Source organism: Macaca mulatta, chromosome 10 (assembly GCF_049350105.2).
Source record: "Macaca mulatta isolate MMU2019108-1 chromosome 10, T2T-MMU8v2.0, whole genome shotgun sequence".
Taxonomy (NCBI): Eukaryota; Metazoa; Chordata; class Mammalia; order Primates; family Cercopithecidae; genus Macaca; species Macaca mulatta.
In genome coordinates, this window is record NC_133415.1 from 34,460,480 (window position 1) to 34,487,634 (window position 27,155).

At 45.6% G+C, this 27,155-nt stretch overlaps 1 protein-coding gene and 1 long non-coding RNA gene across 4 annotated transcripts in view; both read left to right on the forward strand.

Annotated features, from left to right (window-relative positions):
- The window catches only part of ATP6V1E1 (ATPase H+ transporting V1 subunit E1), a 38,949-nt gene that overhangs the window by 10,561 nt on the left and 1,233 nt on the right, over positions 1-27,155 (forward strand). The window contains exons 2-8 of one of the 3 annotated variants that reach the window (XM_015149662.3): positions 1,526-1,591; positions 6,985-7,094; positions 7,439-7,505; positions 18,870-18,959; positions 20,441-20,509; positions 23,436-23,530; positions 26,254-26,341. In XM_015149662.3, coding sequence (XP_015005148.1) covers positions 1,526-1,591; positions 6,985-7,094; positions 7,439-7,505; positions 18,870-18,959; positions 20,441-20,509; positions 23,436-23,530; positions 26,254-26,341 — 585 coding nt within the window. The remainder of the gene's footprint in view (positions 1-1,525; positions 1,592-6,984; positions 7,095-7,438; positions 7,506-18,869; positions 18,960-20,440; positions 20,510-23,435; positions 23,531-26,253; positions 26,342-27,155) is intronic. The other 2 variants (XM_015149663.3, XM_077950980.1) reach the window with 2 other exon arrangements.
- LOC144331964 (uncharacterized) lies at positions 15,155-16,501 on the forward strand. Its single transcript, XR_013399622.1, has 2 exons — positions 15,155-16,171; positions 16,241-16,501. It is a non-coding gene; the product is annotated as an uncharacterized LOC144331964 (long non-coding RNA).

Genomic DNA, 27,155 nt, shown 5'->3' on the forward strand with positions numbered 1-27,155 from the left:
GTAAAGAACTATTAAGAAGGCCGGGCGCAGTGGCTCACGCCTGTAATCCCAGCGCTTTGGGAGGCCGAGGCGGGCGGATCACAAGGTCAGGAGATAGAGACCACGGTGAAACCCCGTCTCTACTAAAAATACAAAAAATTAGCCGGGCGCGGTTGTGGGCGCCTGTAGTCCCAGCTACTCGGGAGGCTGAGGCAGGAGAATGGCGTGAACCCGGGAGGCGGAGCTTGCAGTGAGCCGAGATCGCGCCACTGCACTCCAGCCTGGGCAACAGAGCGAGACTCCGTCTCAAAAAAAAAAAAAGAACTATTAAGAGAGAATTAATAGGACTTGGTGATTGGTTGGATATAAGGACTGAGGTAGGAGGAATAATCACGGTTGGGTGTTGGTGCTAATCCCTGAGAGAGAGCTCAAAGTGAGAAGTGGGGAGAGGAGTGGTGAGCAGTTCAGTATTGAGTGTGTTGAATTTAGATTACTATGAGTAGGATATTCAAAAAGGACTGTCTAGGAGGCAGAGTGGAAGAGTAGGGCCCCAAAGGAGACTGGAAAGGAGAACAGGAGGAAGTCATGGAAGCAAAGGGAAGATTGTTGAAGAAGGGAAGGTTGCTCGCGGGGCGCGGTGGCTCATGCCTGTAATCCCAGCACTTTGGGAGGCCGAGGTGGGCGGATCACAAGGCCAGGAGATCGAGACCATCCTGGCTAACACTGTGAAAGCCCGTCTCTAGTAAATACAAAAAATTAGCCTGGCGTGGTGGCGGGCGCCTGTAGTCCCAACTACTCAGGAGGCTGAGGCAGGAGAATGGCGTGAACCCGGGAGGCGGAGCTTGCAGTGAGCCGAGATCGCACCACTGCACTCCAGCCTGGGCGACAGAGCGAGACTCCGTCTCAAAAAAAAAGAAAAAAAAAGAGAAGGTTGCTGAACACATCAGCTGATGCTGAAAGATCAAGTAAGAAAAGGCCAAGATCAAGGGGCGAGGAGATTGTCACTTTATGAGAGAACTGTGAGTGGAGTACAGAGGAGGGTGCAAGTGGGACTGCAGTGTTGAGAGAAAGAGGTGCTCCAGTTGAAAATATAAATATAGATAGCTCTTCAGCATACTTCCTTAGAGGTGGAGAAGAGAAAGGGAGGGTGCTGGCTAACTTGTATTCCAAGTTCCTTGAGAGGAGGATGAATGTCCTATTTATGTGTTATTGAGTAATGTATCTGGTCTATTTGCTAGAACAAATTTTAGATCCTAAGTTTCCTGAGAATAGGAATGATCTCACTTATCCTTGTACTCAGTGCCTAGCACAGTGTGCATTCAGTAAGTGATTGACTTTTTTTAATTTTTAGTAGAGACGGGGTATCATTGTGTTGTCCAGACTAGTCTCCAGCTCCTGACCTAAAGCGGTCCTCCCTCCTTGGCCCCCCAGAGTGGTAGGATTACGGGCGTGAGCCACTGCACCTACCTATGATTGATTGTTCAATGAATCAGAAAATATATTCCCATCTTGTTAAATTAAAAAATAAAATGTTTTTTCCTTATAGATAAAGCATATGATGGCTTTCATCGAACAAGAAGCCAATGAGAAGGCAGAAGAAATAGATGCAAAGGTGAGATTCATTTTCTAGTTTTAAGACGTTATCAAGGTTTCCATATTGTTTTGCTTTGCTAAATAATATTGTTAGCAAAACTGTTTAACAACAGATTGCATAGGACTGATAAAAGTCTCTTTCTTCCTTCCCTCCTTCCTTCCTTCCTTTCTTTCTTTCTTTTTTTTTTTTTTTTTTGAGACAGAGTTTCACTCTTGTCTCCCCAGCTGAAGTGCAGTGGCACAGTCTCAGCTCACTGCAACCTCCGCCTCCCAGGTTCAAGTGATTCTCCTACTTCAGCCTCCTGAGTAGCTGAGATTACAGGCACACGCCACCACATCCAGCTAATATTTGTATTTTTAGTAGAGATGGGGTTTCACCATGTTGGCCAGGATGGTCTCAATCTCTTGAGATCTGCCTGCCTTGGCCTCCCCAAGTGCTGGGATTATAGGTGTGAGCCACAGTGCCTGGCTCCTTCTTTCATTTTGAGACAGAGTCTCACTTCATCACCCGGACTGAGTGCAGCAGCCTGATCTCAGCTCACTGCAACCTCTGCCTCCCAGGTTCAAGCGATTTTCCTGCCTCAGCCTTCCAAGTAGCTGGGACTACAGGCATGCACCATCACACCTGTCTAATTTTTGTATTTTTAGTAGAGACAGGGTTTCACCATGTTGGCCATGGTGGTCTTGAACTCCTGACCTCAAGTGATCCACCCTCTTGGGCCTCCCAAAGTGGTGGGATTACAGGTGTAAAACACCGTGCCCAGCCCTATTTATTTACTTTTTTTTTTTTTTTTAGATGGATTCTCGCTCTGTCACCCAGGCTGGAGTGCAGTGGCCTGATCTTGGCTCACTGCAAGCTCTACCTCCTGGGTTCACGCCATTCTGTTGCGTCAGTCTCCCGAGTAGCTGGGACTACAGGCACCCGCCACCACATCCAGCTAATTTTTTGTATTATTATTATTTTTGTGTGTGTGTGAGATGGAATCTCACTCTGTCGCCCAGGCTGGAGTACAATAGTGTGATCTCTGCTCACTGCAACCTCTGCCTCCCAAGTTCAAGTGATTCTCCTGCCTCAGCTTCCCCAATAGCTGGGATTAGAAGCGCCCGCCACCACGCCCAGCTAATTTTTGTATTTTTGGTAGAGACAGGGTTTCACCAGGTTGGCCAGGCTGGTCTGGAACTCCTGACCTCAGGTGATCCACCCGCCTCGGCCTCCCAAAGTGCTGGGATTACAGGCATGAGCCACCGCGCCCGGCCAATTTTTTTATTTTTAGTAGAGACGAGGTTTTACCACGTTAGCCAGGATGGTCTCAATCTCCTGACCTCATGATCTGCCCGCCTCAGCCTCCCAAAGTGCTGGGATTACAGGCGTGAGCCTGGCCTTTATTTAGTTTTTAATTTATTACTTTAATATTTTAATTTATTTACTTTATTAATTTTACCTTAATAAATTCTTCATTGGAAATGTCTGTATCTTTAACATTAAAAAATAAATTTTCCTTTCTAATTGTTGTGATTGCCAGTAAGTGTCCTGAAATTTTATGTTAGAGGGTAGAAAAGTAATGGATGGTTCATTTTCTCATGGAAACCAAAATTCAAATATTTAACAACTGTGGTGAACTATGATAGGTGACTGGAGAAGGTTGTAGTGTTTCACTGTTTAGCTTTTTTGTTAATCGGTGCTCATTGCAAAAAAATAAAGTTTAGGCCAGGCTTGGTGGCTCACGCCTGTAATCCCAGCACTTTGGGAGGCTGAGGCAGGTGGATCACCTGAGGTCAGGAGTTCAAGACCAGCCTGACCAACATGGTGAAACCCCGTGTCTACTAAAAATACAAAAATTAGCTGGGCATGGTGGCACGTGCCTGTCATCCCAGCTACCCGGAGGCTGAGGTTGCAGAATCGCTTGAACCCAGGATGCAGAGGTTTCAGTGAGCCGAGATCATGCCACTGCACTCCAGCCTGGACGACAGAGTGAGATCTTGTCTAAAAAAAAAAAAAAAAAGGTTTGTAAGTATATAAGGTATAAAATGAAAACCCCACCCATTACAAAGATGTCCTTCCATCAGCATTTAGAAGTTTTATCTACATTTCCAGTTGCACATTGCTTATGCCAATTTATATTCCTTAACAGTATATCAAAATGTTCTTTTCTGAAGGTATAATCATAACACGCATTTTTTAAAACTTACTTTTAAAATATTACCAAAATAAGGCCGGGCGCGGTGGCTCAAGCCTGTAATCCCAGCACTTTGGGAGGCCGAGACGGGCGGATCACAAGGTCAGGAGATCGAGACCATCCTGGCTAACACGGTGAAACCTCGTCTCTATTAAGAAATACAAAAAACTAGCCGGGCGAGGTGGCGGGCGCCTGTAGTCCCAGCTACTCGGGAGGCTGAGGCAGGAGAATGGCGTGAACCTGGGAGGCGGGGCTTGCAGTGAGCTGAGATCCGGCCACTGCACTCCAGCCTGGGTGACAGAGCGAGACTCCGTCTCAAAAAAAAAAATATATATATATTACCAAAATATGGCCGGGGCGGTGGCTCAAACCTGTAATCCCAGCACTTTGGGAGGCTGACACAGGTGGATCACCTGAGGTCAGGAGTTTAAGACTAGCCTGGCCAACATGGTGAAACCCCACCTCTACAAAAAATACAAAAATGAGTTGGGTGTGGTGGTGCATGCCTGTAGTCTCAGCTACTCAGGAGGCTGAGGCAGGAGAATTGCATGAACCCAGGAGGCAGAGGTTGCAGTGAGCTGAGATCGCACCATGGCACTCCATCCAGGCTGGGTGACAGAGGGAGACTGTCTCAAGAAAAAAATTAGTAAATAAAATAAAATATGACCAAGATATATTGTTTAATATTTTCATTGTCCTTTTAGTACAGCCTTAAATTTTTATGTGCCTGGTACTATAGAAATAAAACTCTCTGAAGCCTTGGGCTATTTGGTGAGTTTATCATTTAAGGAAGAAAAGATTATTTTCCCTCCCATTAATACATAACAGCTAATAGGATATTGCTTAATATTGTTTTGATGGTGATAGTTTCTTGTATGACTCTTTGTGGATCAAATACAGAAGTCCTATTTCAGCTATTATTTCAGTAAATGCATTTCTTACTTTTTTTTTTTTTTTTTTTTTTTGAGCCAGAGTTTCACTCTTGTTGCCCAGGCTGGAGTGTAATGGTGTGATATCGGCTCACTGCAACCTCCGCCTTCCAGGTTCAAGCGATTATCCTGCCTCAGCCTCCCGAGTAGCTGGGAATACAGGCGCACGCTGCCATGCCCAGCTAATTTTTTGCATTTTAGTAGAGACGGGGTTTCACCATGTTGCCCAGGCTGGCCTTGAATTCCTGAACTTAGGCAATCCACCCGCCTCAGCCTCCGAAAGTGCTAGGATTACAGGCGTGAGCCACTGCACCCGGCCTTAGTAAATGCATTTTTGTCTCAAGTATTTATTTATTTATTTTTGAGATGGAGTCTCCCTCTATTGCCCACGCTGGAGTCCAGTGGCGCAATCTCGGCTCACTACAACCTCCACCTCCTGGGTTCAAGAGATTCTCTTGCCTCAGCCTCCTGAGTAGCTGGGATTACAGGTGCCCGCCACCATGCCCAGCTAATTGTTTTATATTTTTAGTAGAGACGGGGTTTCACCATATTGGCCTGGCTGCTCTGGAACTCCTGACCTCATGATCCACCTGCTTCAGTCTCCCAAAGTGCTGGGGTGCTGGGATTACAGGCGGGAGCTGCCACGCCCGGGGTTTGTTTTCTTTTTTTTTTGATATGGAGTCTTGCACTGTCGCCCGGGCTGGAGTGCAGTGGCACGATCTTAGCTGACTACAACTTCTGCCTCCCAGGTTCAAGCGATTCTCCTGCCTCAGCCTCCCGAGTACCTGGGACTACAGGCGCCCGCTACCACACCTGGCTAATTTTTGTATTTTTAGTAGAGATGGGGTTTCACTATGTTGGCCAGGTTGGTCTTGAACTTCTGACCTTGCGATCTGTCTGCCTCAGCCTCCCAAAGTGCTGGGATTATAGGCGTGAGCCATGGTGCCGAACCCATAATTCGTATTTTTAAATATATGCCACACTTACCCATGAGGGAAAAAACTTTTTTTTTTTTTTAAGACGAGTTCGCTTTTGTTGCCCAGGGTGGAGTTCAATGGCGCGATCTCAGCTCACCGCAACCTCCACCTCCTGGGTTCAAGCATTCAGCCTGCCTGTCCCTCTTGAGTAGCTGGGATTACAGGCATGCACCACCATGTCTGGCTAATTTTTTTTTTTTTTTTTTTTTGTATTAGTAGAGATGGGATTTCTCCATGTTGGTCAGGCTGGTCTTGAACTCCCAACCTCAGGTGATCCGCCCACCTCAGCCTCCCAAAGTGCTGGGATTACAGGCGTGAGCCACCCTACCTGGCCAGGATCTTCTAAACTTTCAAGTTCTATGTCATTTTTATTGGCCCACTAACAAGCTAATAGATTAAGTTTCAAATGTGTGGTAATTTTTTTCATGTGCAGAATATTCTACCCAATTATATCCTTTAGTAACTTGTTGGTTACTGTTATCCTTGATGAAATTTTTAGTTTCCTGGTGCGTCATTTATAATGAAAATTGCTGATCTTTCCTTTTGAATAAATTAGAATCCTTGAAAATGAGTCACAATAAATTTTGTTTTATTTATTTATTTATTTTTATTTTTATTATTTTTTGAAATGGAGTCTCACTCTGTCGCCCAGGCTAGAGTGCAGTGGCCAGATCTTAGCTCACTGCAAGCTCCACCTCCCAGGTTTAAGCCATTCTCCTGCCTCAGCCTCCCGTGTAGCTGGGACTACAGGCACCCGCCACCTCGTCCGGCTATTTTTTTTTTTTTTTTCTTTAAATAGAGACAGAGTTTCACCGTGTTAGCCAGGATGGTCTCGATCTCCTGACCTCGTGATCCGCCCGTCTCAGCCTCCCAAAGTGCTGGGATTACAGGCTTGAGCCACCTCGCCCGGCCAATTTTCTGTTTTATATATGAAATTAGTGTTCATGGCCGGGCGCGGTGGCTCACGCCTGTAATCCCAGCACTTTGGGAGGCCGAGGCGGGCAGATCACAAGGTCAGGAGATCGAGACCACGGTGAAACCCCGTCTCTACTAAAAATACAAAAAATGAGCTGGGCGCGGTGGCGGGCGCCTGTAGTCCCAGCTACTCGGGAGGCTGAGGCAGGAGAATGGTGTGAACCCAGGAGGCGGAGCTTTCAGTGAGCCAGGATCGCGCCACTGCACTCCAGCTTGGGTGACAGAGCAAGACTCTGTCTCAAAAAAAAAAAAAAGAAATTAGTGTTCATAAGCAAGTAACCCAGGTCACCAGCTGTTTAAAATTGTTAATCAAAACTTGATGTGATGAATTAATATTGACTAATTTCCCTGTAGGCAGAAGAAGAGTTCAACATAGAGAAAGGTCGGCTTGTGCAAACCCAAAGACTAAAGATCATGGAATATTATGAGAAGAAAGAGAAACAGATTGAGCAGCAGAAGAAAATGTAAGTAGATCCCGGTTGCAGTATTAAGCTAAGAAGTTTTCCGAAGTCATAAGATGAAGACGGAGCAGGCGCTTTGGAGTCAGGCATATATAGATTCAGGTCTTAACTCGACCACCTGCTACTAATCTGACAGATTGTTTAACTTCTCTTTCTTCATTTGTGAAAATCAAAGCTTGACAGGATTATTCAAAGACGAAACTGCAGGCTGGGCAAGGTAGTTCACGCTTGTGATCCTGATGCTTTGGGGAGGCCGAGGGAGGAGGATTGCTTCAACCTAGGAGTTCAAGTTCTTTCTCTGCAGTTTTAAGTTGTTACTTACGCTATTTTTCAATACCATTTTGCAGTCAGATGTCCAATTTGATGAATCAAGCGAGACTCAAAGTCCTCAGAGCGAGAGATGACCTTATCACAGTGAGTAATTAGCCCCTATTAGTTATAAAGTTATTACATGTTTATTCGTTTGCCTATTGTAGATTACTAGTTAATATTAATTAAGGAGTCGATTGAATAATTTTTAGAGAGAAAACATTCAACAAATTATTATAATAAATACAAAAGTGAATAAGAGCCAAGCCCTGTATTGAAGGACTTTCTGATCTAACGAGCATGTAAGACTCTCCTGGATCATAGCACACACTATGGGTGGACTGCACAGTACGCGAGGGTACAGGGAGCAATGAGACTAGAACTATCGGATGGTTAGTACAGAGGCCATGAGTGTGAGGCTAAAGAACTTCACCTGTTTTCAACAGAAAGCTGTGGAAACTTTGGTATTATTTTGTGGAGAATATCATAGATAAGGCTCACGATATAAGCATGCAGGCTAAATTTAACAGGGAAGAGGCTAGAAAAAAGAAAACCATATGGAAAGTATTACAGTCCTCTAAGGAAGAGGGCAGAAACCTCCAGAAGCATACCACTTCGTTGAGAAAGTGTAGAGCTATTTGGATTATATTCATAAACCAAACAGGGATGCCTGCTGTTTCCACTGTTACTCATTGTGACTGTAAAATAAAAAGTAGATCTCTCTATAATAACTACTGAAATTATTAAATTACTAGGAGTAAATCCTATATAAAAACAGGTCTAAAACTAAAAATCTAGAACTTGAATAAATGGAAGACATACTGTTTTCTTAGATGAGACAGAAACACAAACCGGTATTCCAAGTTGTCAGTTCTTATTAGATTGATCAGTTCTTATTAGATTGTCACTTCTTATTAATTGATGGTGGCAGTGAGAACTGAGTCGCAGTGTTAGTGTTGATGGATTTTACAGGAAGACTTTCCAGACATTGACTGACTGCCTTTTCTTCCAAGTCCATCACTAAATTCTGAGTATCAGGTGTGGATGTGCTAGGAGAATGGTGGACCCGTTAACAAAAATGGGAAGTCAAGATGCTGAAATGTTTTCTTAAGAAAAATAACGCCGGGCGCAGTGGCTTACACCTGTAATCCCAGCACTTTGGGAGGCCAAGGTGGGCGGACCACGAGGTCAGGAGATCGAGACCATCCTGGCTAACATGGTGAAACCCCGTCTCTACTAAAAATACAAAAAATTAGCCGGGCGTAGTGGTGGACGCCTGTAGTCCCAGCTACTCGGGAGGCTGAGGCAGGAGAATGGCGTGAACCTGGAAGACGGAGCTTGCAGTGAGCCAAGATCGCACCACTGCACTCCAGCCTGGGCGACAGAGCGAGACTCCGTCTCAAAAAAAAAAGAAAAAAAAAAAGATAAATAACTAGTTCTTTTTTCTGTTTGTTTGTTTTGGCATCCCTGGGTAGGCTTGACTTTTGGACATGTTTGAGGGGCCAAGAAACCTCCAGACGTAGGTGTCAGTGAGGATGTTAAGTGTAAAGGACTGATACTTAGGACACCACAGAGATGATTTACTAACATAACTTCCATATTACTTCAAATAATAAAAGTTGCCCCAAATTTAAGTGCTTTATCTGCTTTTAAACTCCAGGAATATGGGAAGATACAAAATCTGTTGCCGATTTATCTTGCCACATGGGATTAGCTCATCCCCTTTAAAATACAAAAGAAAGAGTCAAGAGATTCCTGGGGAAATGTTGCCTGCAAAATGTTAATGGCTCAGGACAACTGTTATTTTCTGTCTTCACTAAAGTGTCAATAATCAGGAGTTGATTTCCTTCCAGAGGATTCAAATTCCTTTAGCAACTTGGATTGACTGAACTAATTTGTAACCAGCTTTTTTTTTTTTTTTTTTTTTTTTTTGAGACTGAGTCTCGCTCTGTCACCCAGGCTGGAGTGCAGTGGCCGGATCTCAGCTCACTGCAAGCTCCGCCTCCCGGGTTCACGCCATTCTCCTGCCTCAGCCTCCCGAGTAGCTGGGACTACAGGCGCCTGCCACCTCGCCCGGCTAAGTTTTTGTATTTTTAGTAGAGACGGGGTTTCACTGTGTTAGCCAGGATGGTCTCGATCTCCTGACCTCGTGATCCGCCCGTCTCGGCCTCCCAAAGTGCTGGGATTACAGGCTTGAGCCACCGCGCCCGGCCGTAACCAGCTTTTTGAGACGGAGTCTCGCCCTGTTGCCCAGGCTGCAGTACAGTGGCGCAATCTCAGCTCACTGCAACCTTTGCCTCCTGGGTTCAAGTGATTCTCCTGCCTCAGCCTCCCGAGTAGCGGGGACTACAGGTGCCCGCCACCACCTGGCTAAATTTTTTTTTACTTTTAGTAGAGATAGGGTTTCACCATGTTAGCCAGGATGGTCTCGAACTCCTGACATTGTGATCCACCCATCTCAGGCTCCCTAAGTGATGGGATTACAGGTGTAAGCCACTGTGCCCAGCCTAAATAATTGTATGTCTTTCTTTTTTTTTTTTTTAAACGGAGTCTCGCTCTGTCGCCCAGGCTGGAGTGCAGTGGCGTGATCTCGGTTCACTGCAAGCTCCACCTCCCGGGTTCATGCCATTCTCCCGCCTCAGCCTCCAGAGTAGCTGGGACTACAGGTGCCCGCCACCACGCCCGGCTAATTTTTTGTATTTTTAGTAGAGACAGGGTTTCACCATGTTAGCCAGGATGGTCTCGATCTCCTGACCTTGTGATCCGCCCGCCTTAGCCTCCCAAAGTGCTAGGATTACAGGCATGAGCCACTGCGCCCAGCCAATAGTATGTCTTAGGGAAGGTAGTTTGTTGTAGAGGGGCTTGGGGCTTAAGAGTCAATCAGCTATGAGTTTAAATGTCAACTCTGCCATACTCGTTTGTCTCAATTACTGTTTCCGACCCTCAGTTTTCTCTTGTATTCATTATCTATGTTATGTATGTACGTTATAATGTTTGGTTCAGAGTACTTATGAGAATCGAATGAGAACGCATGTAAGTCCTCTGGCATGTAACATTTGTCCTATTGTATTTAAGAAATGTTAGTTCCCTTTCTCCATCCCCATCTCCATCTCCACCAGTGATAACCCTTTCTTCTCACAATAGGCCTGTGTAGATAAAATATTCTTAGTTTAGGCCGGGCGCGGCGGCTCACGCCTGTAACCCCAGCACTTTGGGAGGCTGAGGCGGGCAGATCATGAGGTCAGGAGATTGAGACCATCCTCACTAACGCGGTGAAACCCCATCTCTACCAAAAATACAAAAAACTAAGCAGGCGAGGTGGTGGGCGCCTGTAGTCGCAACTACTCGGGAGGCTGAGGCAGGAGAATGGCGTGAACCCGGGAGGCGGAGCTTGCAGTGAATCGAGATCCTGCCACAGCACTCTATCCTGGGTGACAGAGCAAGACTCCGTCTCAAAAAAAAAAAAAAAATATATATATATATATACACACACACACATATATATTTTCTTAGCTTATTATCCTAATGCCCAGAAAGCCTCTTGACTATAGTCTTTTCATTATTTATGCCCAAAGTAAAAAATGACAACTGTGACATCTACTGCTTAGATACTATTATTTGTATAAGTCAAAAAAGTTTAGAGGCATGTAATGTCAATGTCTTGGCAGCATTCCTAAATATAAGTAGCAAGGGCTATAACACACAAGGTTATAGCAAAAGGTTATAATCTTAGCTAATTAATAGGCTTTGTAATTAGGTTTTTCCTTTTTTTTTTTAATGCTGCCTTTTTGAAGGTTAATAATAAGAGTAGAAAGGATTCTGAGAAAGATCATCTAACGTATTATAGAAATGGTTTTGATGATACATTCTCTGATGCTGCTGTGTCTTAGATGGTATCCTGACCTTTCGTAACTGGATGTAAACAACCCATAGGTTTAGTGGATTTGACTTTACTACTTTTTTTTTTTTTTTGAGATGGAGTCTCGCTCTGTTGCCCAGGCTGGAGTGCAGTGGCACAATCTCAGCTCACTGCAAGCTCCGCCTCCCGGGTTCACGCCATTCTCCTGCCTCAGCCTCCCGAGTAGCTGGGACTACAGGTGCCCGCCACCATGCCCGCCTAGTTTTTTGTATTTTAAGTAGAGATGAGATTTCACCGTGTTGGCCAGGCTGGTCTCAAACTCCTGACTTCGTGATCTGCCCACCTCGGCCTCCTAAAGTGCTGGGATTACAGATGTGAGCCACCGTGCCCGGGCAGATTTGACTTGACTTCTAATTTTAACTTTTATTATTTCTTGCCCTTATTTTCTCTTTGCTCTAATTTTTTAATCCACTTGTTTATATTTTATTAGCTATTTTTTCTAATTTGCTTTTTAAAAAGTAATTAACATTTTCATTAGATATACTTCTGTAAGCTGCCTTAAATCTATTAAAATACATAAAAAATTACTAGTTGGCTTTTAGAAGGATTTTTTTTTTTTTTTAAAGAGGCAGGGTCTGGCTATGTTGCCCAGGCTGGAATGCAGTGGTACAGTCATAGCTCACAAACTCCTGGGCTCAAGCAGTCCTTCCCACACAGCCTCCTATGTAGCTGGGATTACAGGCAAGAGCCACCATGCCTGGCCTCAGAGGGAAAATTTGAAGCGGCATAGATAAAATTCAGATCATGGCAGGGTGCGGTGGCTCAGGCCTGTAATCACAGCACTTTGGGAGGCTGAGACGGGCGGATCACAAGGTCAGGAGATCGAGACCATCCTGGCTAACCCGGTGAAACCCCGTCTCTACTAAAAAATACAAAAAACTAGCCGGGCGAGGTGGCGGGCGCCTGTAGTCCCAGCTACTCGGGAGGCTGAGGCAGGAGCATGGTGTAAACCCGGGAGGCGGAGCTTGCAGTGAGCTGAGATCCGGCCACGGCACTCCAGCCTGGGCGACAGAGTGAGACTCCGTCTCAAAAAAAAAAAAGTGCAGGGCCAGGCGTGGTGGCTCACGCCTGTAATCCCAGCACTTTGGGAGGCCGAGGCAGATGGATCACTTGAGGTCAGGAGTTTGAGACCAGCCTGGCCAACATGGTGAAACTCTGTCTCTACTAAAAATGCAAAAAAATTAGCTGGACTTGGTGGCATGCGCCTATAGTCCCAGCTACTCGAGAGGCTGAGGCAGGAGAACTGCTTGAACCTGGGAGGCGGAGGTTGCGTTGAGCTGAAATCCCACCACTGTACTCCAGCCTGGGTGACAGAGCGAGACTCTCTGTTAAAAAAAAGAAAAAAAAAGGAAGTGCAGTTGTGTGGAATGAATGTGTTTTAATTTCTACTTAGGATAGTTTTCCAAAATACAGTAATCCATTTTCTTTTTTTTTTTTTTTTTTTTTTTTTTTTTGAGACGGAGTCTCGCTCTGTCGCCCAGCCCAGGCTGGAGTGCAGTGGCGCGATCTCGGCTCACTGCAAGCTCCGCCTCCCGGGTTCACGCCATTCTCCTGCCTCAGCCTCCCGAGTAGCTGGGACTACAGGTGCCCACAACCGCGCCCGGCTAATTTTTTGTATTTTTAGTAGAGACGGGGTTTCACCGTGGTCTCGATCTCCTGACCTTGTGATCCGCCCGCCTCGGCCTCCCAAAGTGCTGGGATTACAGGCGTGAGCCACCGCGCCCGGCCAGTAATCCATTTTCTTTAAGTGATGGGCTAGCCGAGTGACATGGCTCATGCCTATAGTCACAGCAGGTTATGAGGCCAAGGAGGGAGTGTGACTTGAGGCCAGCAGTTTGAGACCGGTCTGATAGACATAGGGAGACCCTGTCTGTACAAAAGATTTTTAGAAATTAAGCAGATGTGGTAGCACATGCCTGTGGTCCCAGCTACTCTGCAGGCTGAGACAGGAGAATCTCTTGAGCCCAAGAGTTTGTGGCTCCAGTGAGCTGTGATTATGCCACTGCATTTCAGCATAAATGGCACAGGGAGACCCTGTCTCTGAAATAAAAATAATAAATAATAGAAACAAAAGAAATGGGCTAGAGAAAAATAATTCTCTTTTATGACCTTGAAAGACAAAGGAGTCATTTAGTTCATACCACACGTCTTCCCCAGATTTAGTCGCTCTCTGAGTTTGTCTGCTGACTTTAAAATTGTTGCAAACAAAATTCAGGTTTTGATACTCATGTTATCCCTCAGTTGTCACTCTTCTATTTTCATGTCATAACTTAGCTGGGTTCCCTTGAGGAACTAAGCTGTTTGAATTTAACAGTACATTGACCGGGCGCGGTGGCTCACGCCTGTAATCCCAGCACTTTGCGAGGCCGAGGCGGGTGGATCACAAGGTCAGGAGATCGAGACCATCCTGGCTAACACAGTGAAACCCTGTCTCTATTAAAAATACAAAAAATTAGCTGGGCGTGGTGGCAGGCGCCTGTAGTCTCAGCTACTCGGGAGGCTGAAGCAGAATGGCGTGAACCCGGGAGACGAAGCTTGCAGTGAGCTGAGATCGCGCCACTGCACCCCAGCCTGGGCGACAGAGCAAGACTCTGTCTCAAAAAAAAAAAAAAAAAGAATTTAACAGTACATTTATCCCATGTGTCCTGTATTGTGCTAGCCCCTCTAGGAGAAGTCTGCAGTCTAACAGGACCTGGACAAGATAATATATCTCCACTGCACCTGTTTGAGCATGACTTGAAGAATTAGTCATGAGATGGGAGACAGAATGGAGAGAGCAGTGTGAGTGAAAGACCGAGGCCTGAATTTGACATGTGTGGGAAATGGAGGTAGTCTGGCAGAGCGAGTAGTGGGCAGAGAACAGGCCACATATTAGGGTCTGATGAGAAGGGCCTTGAGTGTCTGCTGAAGAATATGGACTTTATCCTTTTGGCTAATTCTGGTTTTTTTTTTTTTTTTTTTTTTTTGAGACCAAGTTCTGCTCTTGTTTCCCAGGCTGGAGTACAGTGGAGCGATCTTGGCTCACCACAACCTCCGCCTCCCGGGTTCAAGCGATTCTCCTGCCTCAGCCTCCCGAGTAGCTGAGATTACAGGCATGCGTCACCATGCCTGGCTAATTTTTTTGTATTTTTAGTAGAGATGCAGTTTCTCCATGTTGGTCAGGCTGGTCTCGAACTCCTGACCTCAGGTGATCTGCCGTCAGCTTCCCAAAGTGCTGGGATTACAGGCGTGAGCCACTGCGCCCAGCCCTAATTCTCTAACTTTAATGGGCATAAAAATCACCTGGGGGACCTTGTTAAAATGTAAATATTCATTCCCATTTCCAGTGACTTTTATATTCTAGTCAGGAGTCAGCATTTAAACAAGCAGCTCAGGGTAATCTTGGTGCGGGTAGTCTGAGAACCACACTTTGAGAAACAGTGTTTAATGGTTACATTTATGTTAGAGAAACACCACTGGTGACCATGTGGAGTAGAAACAAGGAGGGTGTGGCTTGCCTTCCTGGTCAAGAAATAGAATGGTGGCAGCAGAAAGAGAAGACAGGCCTGTTCAGAGATCCTAAAAAGGTAGGATCTGTAGGACTTGGTGACTTACAGTTGTGATGAGTGAACGCAGAGGAGTCAAGAATGATGTAAGGGTTTGTAGTCTGGGCAACTGGTAGATGGAATGAAGATTAGAAATATAGGAAGAACAGGCCAGACGCGGTGGCTCATGCCTGTAATCCCAGCACTTCGGGAGGCCAAGGCAGGCGGATTGTGAGGTCAGGAGATCGAGACCATCCTGGAAAACATGGTGAAACCCCATCTCTACTAAAAATACAAAAATTAGCTGGGCATGGGGGCAGGTGCCTGTAATCCCAGCTACTTGGGAAGCTGAGGCAGGAGAATTGCTTGAACCAGGGAGTCAGAGGTTGCACTGAGCCAAGATCATGCCACTGCACTCCAGCCTGGCGACAGTGTGAGACTCCATGTCAAAAAAAAAAAAAAAAAGAAAGAAATATAGGAAGAACAGGTAAGGAATGGTGAAAAAAACGTTGCGTTTGAATTGCCTTAGGATTCCAGGTGAAGCTCCATGAGTCTGTTAGGAGAGAAGAGGAGCTTATGTGGAGGCAACACAGAAGTCCCTGCTGAAGCTGTGGACAGAGATGAGAGCCCTGTGGTTTTGGATGGAGAATTAGAAGAGAAGTGGGCCAAATAAACTGAGAAGCATCAGTTTAATAGAAAATACATTGCTAAGGAAACGTGGGGGGAATGAATACAGTTATGTTGAATACAGAGAAGCCAAGGGAACCGCAAACTTGAACAAAATGGTCTCTTAATACAGTGTTCAGTGTTTGAGAGAATCACAGTGGGAAGAGCATGGTGGTCTTTGGATCTTGCAGTCAAGATGTCATTTCTTACATTTGCCAGAGCAGTTTCACTGGACTGATGAAGGCAGAAAGCCAGATTGTTATGGCGTGAGAAGGGAGAAGTGCATGTGAGGTGAGGAGCTAAAGGCAGGGTGCATGGCCTGTTCACCAGCTGGGCTGTGTGCTTTAATCTCTTTTGGAACCAATCCAAGTATACTGTTGCATGCAACTTGAATTCAGTATATAGCTTGAGCCTTTATTTCTCTGACTTATAATGAGAATTTTGAGAAGATAAACATTTATGTAATTTCAGTTATTCTAAAGATACTTGTTTCTTTTTTAACCGCTTACAGTCTTAACTTCTTGCATCATTGAACCCTGTAAAAGAGATGTGGAGCAATGAGGAAACAGACTGTGAGATGATATAGATCAAAGAGGATTCAATCTACATAAAAGCACACATACATGCTTTGAAACAGACTGTGAGGTGATGTAGATCAAACAGTATTCAATCTACATAAAAGCACACATACATGCTTTGAAACAGACTGTGAGGTGATGTAGATCAAACAGGATTCAATCTACATAAAAGCACACATACATGCTTTGAAACAGACTGTGAGGTGATGTAGATCAAACAGGATTCAGTCTACATAAAAGCACACATACATGCTTTGAATGGATTTTGCTATTTTGAAACATTTTACTTCTAGTTTATCCATAGAATAAGAAGTTGTGAAAGGAAAGGAAATTGTCAGGCAATTAGAAAAGGATATTGACAAAAGATGGAAGGAAGGGGGTAAATACAGAACTGGGGTAAAAATTAAAAGAAAATAGTCAAGCTGTTTGCTGCTTTGTTCTAAGTTGCATAATCCTTTATAGATATTTTTCTGTATTGATCCTTTTTCCTTGCCTGCCCAGGTGTTTTCCAGGATTAAGAGTGCACGCTTTGGAATTCCTTTGAGGTTTAAGTTCCATTTTTACCCTTCCCAGCTGTTCAGTGGGCAGATTTTTAAACCCCATTGACTCCTTGAACCCTTCATTTCCTGTTAAAAAATAGGAGAAGACCAGGCACCATCCCTTATGCCTATAATCCCCACACTTTGGGAGGCTGAGGCAGGAGGATAGCTTGAGCATTCAAGACCAGCCTGGGCAACACAGTAAGACCTTGTCTCTACCAGAAATTTTAAAAAATTAACCAGGCGTGGTGGTGTCCCAGCTACTCTGGAGGCAGAGGCAGGAGGAGTGAGCTATGATTGCGCCACTGTACTTCAGCCTGGGTGACAGAGCAACGCCCTGTCTCAAAAAAAAAAGAGAGAAACATCCACCTGAAGCTTATTTGGAAAAAAATTAGATCACCCAGGTAAAGTGACTAGTATAATGCCTGAAACAAAATGAGTGTTGAATGAATGATAGTTCTTTCTTGTCATTTCCCCAAACCTCAAGACTTACTCATAAGTTTTCTTTTTTTTTTTTTTTTTTTTTTTATTTGAGACGGAGTTTTGCTCTTATTGCCCAGGCTGGAGTGCAATGGCGCAATCTTGGCTCACTGCAACCTCTGCCTCCCAGGTTCAAGCAATTCTCCTGCCTCAGCCTCCCAAGCAGCTGGGATTGCAGGCATGCACCACCACGCCTGGCTAATTTTGTATTTTTAGTAGAGATGGAGTTTTTCCACGTAGGTCAGGCTAGTGTCAAACTCCCGACCTCAGGTGATCCGCCTGCCTCAGCCTCCCAAAGTGCTGGGATTATAGGCGGGAGCCACTATGCCTGGCCATAAGTTTAAGTTTTCTTCTCTTTTCTTTCTTCTTGAGATGGAGTCTCGCTCTGTCACCCTGTGTGGAGTGCAGTGGCGCGATCTTGACTCACTGCAAGCTCTGCCTCCCGGGTTCAAGCGATTCTTCTGCCTCACCTCCTGAGTAGCTGGGATTACAGACTAATTTTTTGTATTTTAAGTAGAGACAGGGTTTCACCATGTTGGCCAAGCTGGTCTCTAACTTCTGACCTCAGGTGATCTGCCTCCCTTAGCCTCCCAAAGTGCTGGGATTACAGTTGTGAGCCACCGCGCCTGGCCAAGTTTTCTTTCTTAAAGGAGAATAAATAACCAGTAACATTTAAATTCTGAGACATTGGTACTGAAGTGGAGATTTCTATTGCTGTGGTTAGAGATGAAATAGAAATAAATGTCTTTGGCCAGGCTCGGTGGCTCATGTCTGTAATCCCAACACTTCGGGAGGCCAAGGAGGGTGGATCACAAGGTCAGGAGTTCGAGACCAGCCTGACCAACATGGTGAAACCCTGTCTCTACTAAAAATACAAAAATTAGCTGGGCATGGTGGTGTGCACCTGTAATCCCAGCTACTCAGGAGGCTGAGGCAGGAGAATCGCTTGAACCTGGGAGGTAGCGGCTGCAGTGAGCCAAGATCGCACCACTGCACTCCAGCCTAGGCGACAAAGTGAGACTCTGTCGCAAAAAAAAAAAAAAAACGAGAAAGAAAAGAAAGAAATGCCCACTGACTCCTCAGACTAGGCAGGGCCACGGAGATACGGATTTGTTGTTGACATCATCATCAGGTTTTGGTTTCCTGCTTTTGAGGAGCAAATTCCTAATATTTTCAGAATCCTCAGGACAGTTAGGTTCAGTTGGACAGATTTTCCCTTCCAAACTCATAAAATACAGATAAGCCCACATGTGAACTGTAGTAGTTGACAGTGAGAGACAGCTGTGGAACAGCTACATGAGGAGCCAGATTAGAACCAGAAAGTTATTTGAGCTTAGAATCACATCAAAGGGTGTCTCACTGGAATGTTAGTAGCTTATCACACTGATGGTAATTATTGATATTATTTTCCTTAAAAAAAAAAAGGGGGGGTAATCTTGTATAAATGTTTTAATAGCTTGCTTTTCCAAGTTACACCGTGCACATCTTCTCATGTCAGTCACTTGTGTCAGTTTCTGAACTGATGGTTACCTGAGCTGTTCTCTGCTAGGCCGTGGACTTCCTGGGAGCAGAGATGGTGTTACATGCTTCCGTGGACCCAGCACAGCCCCTGCTTTATCTCAGATCTCAGGGAATGTGTGTTGAATGAAATCCCAGCAATAAAATATGAGGCAGCTGGGCGTGAGCCAGGGTCAGCCGCACAGTGGGTTCTGAGCTGACTGCCCAGATGGGTAGATAACTTTTATCTGTTCTCATCTTTGTAGGACCTACTAAATGAAGCAAAACAGAGACTCAGCAAGGTGGTAAAGGATACAACCAGGTACCAAGTGCTGCTGGATGGACTGGTTCTCCAGGTACCCTCACAGACCAGATCTACTGTTGATAGCCACAGTTCTGAGAAAATTTAGCGTGCCTATTAGAGACCAGCTCTATTTTTCCTGCTTTCTCATCATAGTTTTTTCCTTTCACCATTTTTTTTTTCTTTTAGCTTTTTCCCTTCCACTCTTGACCATACCTAAAATGTGTGCTGCATAGGAAAATAGTAAATCTGTCTGGTTGGATAAGACTTCCAGCCTGCTGCTTATTTATGTAGTCTTACATGACTTAAGGGTCAAATTTGCTTGCAATGGCTAGCTTTAAATTCCCTTAATTTGATTTTGCCACTAAAATACTTGCTTTAGATTTAGGATTCCAACCAAACACTGTATATGTTTTAATTGTTTACTGCTGAGCTGGGAATCCTTATTTTACTTATGTTAATTACAATAATATTTGTCCTCAGCTTGGTTGATGTAATATAAGGCGTCTGCATGAATTTTGTTTCTACGACCAAAGGTTTGGGTTCATTTATCTGGTTTGTGATAGATTGATCTTTCCATGGTCTCGTGTGGTATATGCCATCTGTTAGTGGAACCTAGCAGGGGAAGTTTTTCCAACCTAAATGAAAGAACTATAGAAACATCCTATTTTACAAGTTGCTTTATTTATTTATTTATTTATTTTTGAGACGGAGTCTTGCTCCGTCGCCCAGGCTGGAGTGCAGTGGTGCAATCAAGGCTCACTGCAAGCTCCGCCTCCTGGGTTCACACCATTCTCCTGCCTCAGCCTCCCGAGTAGCTGGGACTACAGGCGCCTGTCACCACACCCAGCTAATTTTTTTTAATTTTTATTTATTTATTTATTTTTGAGATGGAGTCTCACTCTGTCACCCAGGCTGGAGTGCAGTGGCGCAATCTCGGGCTTACTGCAGCATCTACCTCTCAGGTCCAAGCGATTCTCCTGCCTCAGCCTCCCGAGGAGCTGGGGTTACAGGCGCCCACCACCACGCTCGGCTAATTTTTTAAATATTTTTAGTAGAGACGGGGTTTCACTATGTTAGCCAGGATGGTCTCGATCTCCTGACCTCATGATCTGCCCACCTCGGCCTCCCAAAGTGCTGGGACTACAGGCGTGAGCCACTGCGCCGGGCCTAATTTTTTACTTGTTTTTGGAGACAGAGTGTCACTCTGTCAGCCAGGCAGGAGTGCAGTGGCATCATCTCTGTTTACTTAAACCTCCGTCTCCTGGGTTCATGCCATTCTCTTGCCTCAGCCTCCTGAGTAAGCTGGAGTTATAGGCGTGCACCATCATGCCAGGCTAATTTTTTGTATTTTTAATAGAGATGGAGTTTTGCCTTGTTGCCTACCTAGGCTGGTCTCGAATTTCTGAGCTCAGGCAATCCGCCCACCTTGGCCTCCCAAAGTGTTAGAATTACAGACCTGAGCCACTGCACCTGGCCTGTTGCTTTATTTTATAGTTTGCATTTTCTACTGATTGTATCTACTATTTCTTCCAGGGTTTGTACCAGTTGCTGGAGCCCCGAATGATTGTTCGTTGCAGGAAACAAGATTTCCCTCTGGTAAAGGTAAGGAACTTAGGATAATTTTTTATCTTTTTCTTTCTCTTTCTCCCTCTCGTTCTTTCTTTTCTTTCTCTCTCTCTCTTTCTTTCTTTCTTTCCTTCTTTCTTTCTCTCTTTTTCTCTCTTTCTCTTTCTCTTTCTCCCTTTCACTCTTTCTCTTCCTTCCTTCTTTTCTTTTTCTTTTTCTTTTTTTTTTTTTTGATGGAGTCTCACTCTGTTGCCCAGGCTGGAGTACAATGGCAGTATCCCAGAGAGTCTGGTCAGCTCTGAGTCTGAGTTCTCCACCCACCTCGGTCCCCCAAAGTGCTAGGATTACAGGCGTGAGCCACTGCGCCCAGCCTATTTGCATTTTTATTATAATTTGTCTCCCTAAGTTACTTGTGCACTAGGAAAGAAAGTGCCAGCTAGAGAACATAGATACTCATTCCCCTTAACTGTACATTCCCCACTATAATAAGAGGTTAGAAACCATCTCAGTAACCCAAGTCTGTGTTTATACTGACAGCCTCATTTATTAACCTGTAAAACAGAGCTCAACATCATCATGGAGAATTCACCAAGGTGATGTCATTCAGTGGAGGGAGGTTTCAGTTGCTCACTAGCCTTCTCTAGATAACACCGTGATATTTCTGGGTGCCAAGCAAGCTTTTTCTTGAAACTTCTACAGTATCAGTGTCCAGAATTGGTGATCAGCTCTCCAAAGTGGTGCTGCATTAGATTTGAAAACAAGGAACTCTTGAATAGATGCATTGATTTGTTCAACAAAGTAATACTGTCAGAGAGAAATGTGAATGGTCTTCAGTTCTTCCAAGAAAGGATTTACATGGTTACCTGAGTGTGCACAATATTGTTCAAAGACAAGACTTTATTATGTCCACCACACTAATTGCAAGGTAGCAGTAAAAACTCACTTCTCTTTTTTCTTTTTTTGAGACAGTTTCACTCTGTCACCCAGGCTGGAGTGCTGTGGCGCGATCTTGGCTCACTGCAACCTCCGCCTCCCGGGTTCACACCATTCTCCTGCCTCAGCCTCCCAAGTAGCTGGGACTACAGACATCCGCCACCACGCCTGGCTAATTTTTGTATTTTTAGTAGAGACGGCGTTTCACCATGTTAGCCAAGATGGTCTCGATCTCCTGACCTCGTGATCCGCCTGCCTCAGCCTCCCAAAGTGCTGGGGTTACGGGCTTGAGTCACTGCGCCTTTTTTTTTTTTTTTTTTTTTTGAGATGGAGTGTTGCTCTGTTGCCCAGGCTGGAGTGCAGTGGTGTAATCTCGGCTCACTGCAGCCTCCTCCCCCCGGATTCAAGCAATTCTCCTGCCTCAGCCTCCCAAGTAGCTGGGATTAGAGGCACGCACCACCATGCCTGGCTAATTTTTTGTATCTTTAGTAGAAACGGTTTCACCATGTTGGCCAGGCTGGTCTTGAACTGACCTTGTGACCTGCCTGCCTCAGCCTCCCAAAGAGTTGGGATTACAGGCGTGAGCCACTGCGCTCAGCCTTTCTTTCTTTTTTTTTTTTTTTAATTGTGGTAAAATATACATACCATTTACCATTTTAACCATACATTGTGCCATTAAGTACATTTACAACATTGTGCAGCCATCACCGTCATCCATCTTCAGAACTTTTCCATTTTCCCATAGTGAAACTTCCCATAGTGAAACTCATTAAACACTAACTCTCCATTATTTCTCTTCTCCTTTCTTCTCCCCTGTTCACCTCATATAAGTGGAAACATTCGTATTTGTCCTTTTGAGACTGTTTGATTTCCCTTAGCATAATGCCTTCAAGGTCCTGGTAGTGTGGGTCAGAATGCCCTTCCTTTGTAAGGCTGAATAATATTCCACGGTGTGGGTGCCCAACATTGTGCTGACCCACGGCGTGGGTGCCCCACGTTGTGCTGGTCCGTGGCGTGGGTGCCCCACGTTGTGCTGGTCCGCGGTGTGTGAGCCACGGTGTGGGTGCCCCACGTTGTGCTGACCCGCGGCGTGGGTGCCCCACGTTGTGCTGATCCGTTCATCTGTCACTGGACACTTGGGTTATTCCCACCTTTTTGCTACTGTGAATAATCCTGCTGCAAACATGGGTGTGCGGATATCTGTCCTGCTTTCTATCCATTTGTCTGTATTCCCAGAGGTAGAATTGCCGGATCACGTGTTAATTCTGTGCTTCATGTTTTGAGGACCGTTGTACTGTTGTTCTGATCAGAACCATCCTTGTGGGTATGGCATGGCACCGCTGTTTCTGGTGCCTGCTGTCCCCCGCTCATCTGCAACTACCAGGTTAAGCTCATGTCAGCAGCCAAACTTCTCTTCCTTCTCTTCTCTCCTTAGGCACCTCCAGCTTCTAACACTCTCCGTTGGGGGGATAATGTATCTTCCTCCTGCTGATCCATGTTTCACATCTGATAACTGCCTCTGATGTGTTTAATCACCTGCCAAGCCCCGTTAAATCTTTTTTTTTTTTCCCCCCGATATGGAGTCTCGCTCTGTCACCCAGGCTGGAGTGCAGTGGTGTGACCTTGGCTCACTGCAAACTCCGCCTCCCACGTTCAAGCAGTTCTGCCTCAACCTCCCAAGTAGCTGGGATTATAGGTGCGCGCCATCACGCCTCAATAATTTTTGTATTTTTAGTAGAGATGGGGTTTCGCTGTCTTGGCCAGGCTGGTCTTGAACTCCTGACCTCGTGAGCCACCACGCCCAGCCAAGCCCTGTTAAATCTTGACAGAAACCATTCGCGTCTCTTCCCTCCTGTGTGCAGACTGCGTTTTTCCTCAGTGACTGTGCCGTTCTACATTCCCACCAGCAGTGCCTCTGTTCTTTTACATGGCATAAATGGAAATATCCTTGCTTGTAGAGTCTGTTGAATTTTTGGATACCTGCTTCATAGTTTCTAGTCATACCTCTCATTGTTTTCTGTATTTCCAGGCTGCAGTGCAGAAGGCAATCCCTATGTACAAAATTGCCACCAAAAATGATGTTGATGTCCAAATTGACCAGGAGTCCTACCTGCCTGAAGACATGTAAGGAGTATTCCTGCTGCTAACAGCCACCTTCTCTCCCTGGGAGAGGGGCCTTTATACTGGGCCTTTTGCAAATGGTATTTTCACCAACACACTCTTAGACACAAGGCTACAGCTGTGATGTGTTCTACTTGCAGCTGCTCCTGTTGTTCTGGCCGCGCTCTGTTGTTCTCCTTTGTTGGCCGGCTAAATACACTCTAAAAGTCTAGTTTCATCGGGTGTGGTGGCTCACGCCTGTAATCCCAGCACTTTGGGAGGCCAAGGCGGGCAGATCACAAGGTCAAGAGATCAAGACCATCCCGGCCAACATGGCCTAGGGAGCCAGACTCGCTCTCATACCAGCCCACCCACTGCTCACAGTCCAGTCCTGTCTCTACGAAAAATACAAAACTTAGCTGAGCATGGTGGGACGTACCTGTAGTCCCAGCTACCCAGGAGGCTGAGGCAGGAGAATCACTTGAACCCGGGAGGCGGAGGTTGCAGTGAGCCAGGATCACACCACTAGACTCCAGTCTGGCGACAGAGTGAGACTGCATCTCCAAAAAAAAAAAAAGTCTAATTTATGGTCACTGCATTCTTTCTGCGGGGAGGTGGCCCCTAGAATGAAAGCTAGGACTGGATCTCTGTATTGGATGCTGAGGTAGGTACTCCCTCCTTCTGAGTAATAGTTGTCAAAACAAGAATTGTGTATGCCTAGTAATTAGGTTCCTTAGAGATAGAATTGCAAGTACGGGTGGTTTTTTTTTTTTTTTTTTTTTTTTTTTGAGATGGAGTCTCGCTCTGTTGCCCAGGCTGAAGTGCAGTGGCCAGATCTCAGCTTACTGCAAGCTCCGCCTCCCGGGTTTACGCCATTCTCCTGCCTCAGCCTCCCGAGTAGCTGGGACTACAGGCGCCCACCACCTCGCCCGGCTAGTTTTTTGTATTTTTTAGTAGAGACGGGGTTTCACTGTGTTCGCCAGGATGGTCTTGATCTCCTGACTTCATGATCCGCCCATCTCAGCCTCCCAAAGTGCTGGGATTACAGGCTTGAGCCACCGCGCCCGGCCACGGGTGGTAATTTTATGACTGTGAGGAAATGACAGAACATTTCTCAGTGTAGTTGGAGTAGGCAGTAGAAACTCCTGACAAGGGGAGAGCCAGCGTCATTTTATCGATTTCACCAGCCTGTCTCAGGCCACCTAGCCACACCACTAACATTGAAGAAAGTCCCTTGGACGCTTTTTTTTTTAATAGACGGAGTCTCGCTCTGTCACCCAGGCTGGAGTACAGTGGCATGATCTCGGCTCACTGCAACCTCTGCCTCCTAGGTTCAAGCGATTTTCCTGCCTTAGCCTCCTGAGTAGCTGGGACTACAGGCGCCCGCCACCACGCCCGGCTAACTTTTTGTATTTTTAGTAGAGACAGGTTTCACCATGGTAGCCAGGATGGTCTCAATCTCCTGACCTCATGATCCGCCCGCCTCGGCCTCCCAAAGTGCTGGGATTACAGGCGTGAGCCACCGCACCTGGCTTCTTTTTTTTTTTTTGAGTCAGGGTCTCTTTCTGTTGCCCAGGCTGGAGTTCAGTGACACCATCTTGGCTTGCTGCAACCTCTGCCTCCTGGGTTCAAGCAATTCTCCTGTCTCAGCTTCTCAAGTAGGTGGGACTACAGGTGCCCCACGGTGCCCAGCAAAGTTTTGTATTTTTAGTGGACATGGGCTTTCGCCATGTTGGCCAGGCTGACCTCAAACTTGTGAATGGAAACAATCCATCTGTCTCGGCCTCCCGAAATGCTGGGACTGCAGGGGTGAGCCACCACGCCCGGCCAGCAGTGGCGTCTTTTATCAGACACACATGCAGTCGTGATAGGGCCTTATCAGTGATGAGCAGGATTGGGCTTAAGAAATCATTCAGATGAGGACTCTGAGTGATTTGCAAACTGAGATGAAATCCTCCCTTTTTCATTTTGTTGGGGAGGGCTGGCTGTGATAAAACAGGTTCTGTAACATAAAATCAAATTGACACAGGCCGGGCGCGGTGGCTCACTCTTGTAATCCCAACACTTTGGGAGGCCAAGGTGGGTGGATCACCAGAGGTCAGGAGTTCAAGACCAGCCTGGGCAACATGGTGAAACTGCGTCTCTACAAAAATACAAAAATTAGCCAGGCATGATGGCAAGTGCCTGTAATCCCAGCTACTTGGGAGGCTGAGGCAGGAGAATTGCTTGAACTCAGGAGGCAGAGGTTGCAGTGAGCCGAGATGGCGCCATTGCACTCCTGCCTGGGCAACAGAGTGAGTCTCAAAAAAAACAAAAAAACACAGTGTCACCTGGTAAATGAGTTATTGAGATGAATGCAGTCAGTTCTCTGTATCTTTGGGGTCCACACCTGTGAATTCAACCAACTTTTTCTTTTCACTCCCTAAACACTACAGTGTAACAACCATTTACATTGTATTAGCTAGTTTAGGTGCTATAGACATGATTTACAATATAGGGGAGGATGTGTGATGGTTGTACGCAAATACTACACCGTTTCATATAATGGACATCTGGGCGGGGATGGGGGTGTCTTGAAACCAACTGTGCATTACATCTTCAGAAGCTTTTTCAGTTCCTTTCAGGCCTTTTGCTTAGGTTGCGCAGTCTACACACCAAGACGAGGGCATTCCTCTGCGGGAGTAAAGGGTACCTTGTATCTTTCTCAACTCTTTGAAAATGATTATTTCCTGTGCTTTTTTTTGCAGAGCTGGTGGAGTTGAGATCTATAATGGGGATCGTAAAATAAAGGTTTCCAACACCCTGGAAAGCCGGCTGGATCTCATAGCCCAGCAGGTGAGTGTGGCGGTACTTCTTGGTAGTTGGTCTGCTGGTACTTTGAAAGTGGGACAGACAGCACATGTCCATTCCCTGGTATTTGGGATTTGTTACTGTCTTTCCACATTTTTGGACTTTTGCTCAAAAAGAATGAGAATTGGGCATGCAGTAGCATTTGCTGAGGTGATAACATTTACATGAGGGTGAATTTGGGTTCAGAACAAGGGTTTTGTTGACCTAGGATTCAAATTTGTACATTTTACTACATGTAAGGTGCTGACAAGTTCTTTCTGTAACAGGAATCATGGAAACTAAAGCAAATACTTGTGTTTTGTTTTGCTTTTTTGAGATGGAATTTCACTCTTTTTTGCCCAGGCTGGAGTGCAATCTCGACTCACTGCAACCTCCACCTCCCAGGTTCACATGATTCTCCTGCTTCGGCCTCCCGAGTAGCTGGGATTACAGGCACGCGCCACCACACCGGCTAATTTTGTATTTTTAGTAGAGACAGGGTTTCACCATGTTGGCCAGCCTGGTCTCAAACTCCTGACCTCAGGTGATGCACCCGCCTTGGCCTCCCAAAGTGCTGGGATTACAGGCGTGAGCCGCCGCACGAGGCCGCAAATACTTGTTTAAAGGAATTATCATAAAGCTGCTGGCTTTTCAGATGTTTCCAGATTTGTACACATGAACTCTAGGAGACAAGCCAGGAAAATTCTATTTGTTCTAAAATGCTGGGCATCTTCTAGCCTTCTAGTGGTAGTCTATTGCTGTGGCTGCTAACCTACTTATTCCCTGACCTAGATGGGCAGTTTACTGTTTATGCAGATAC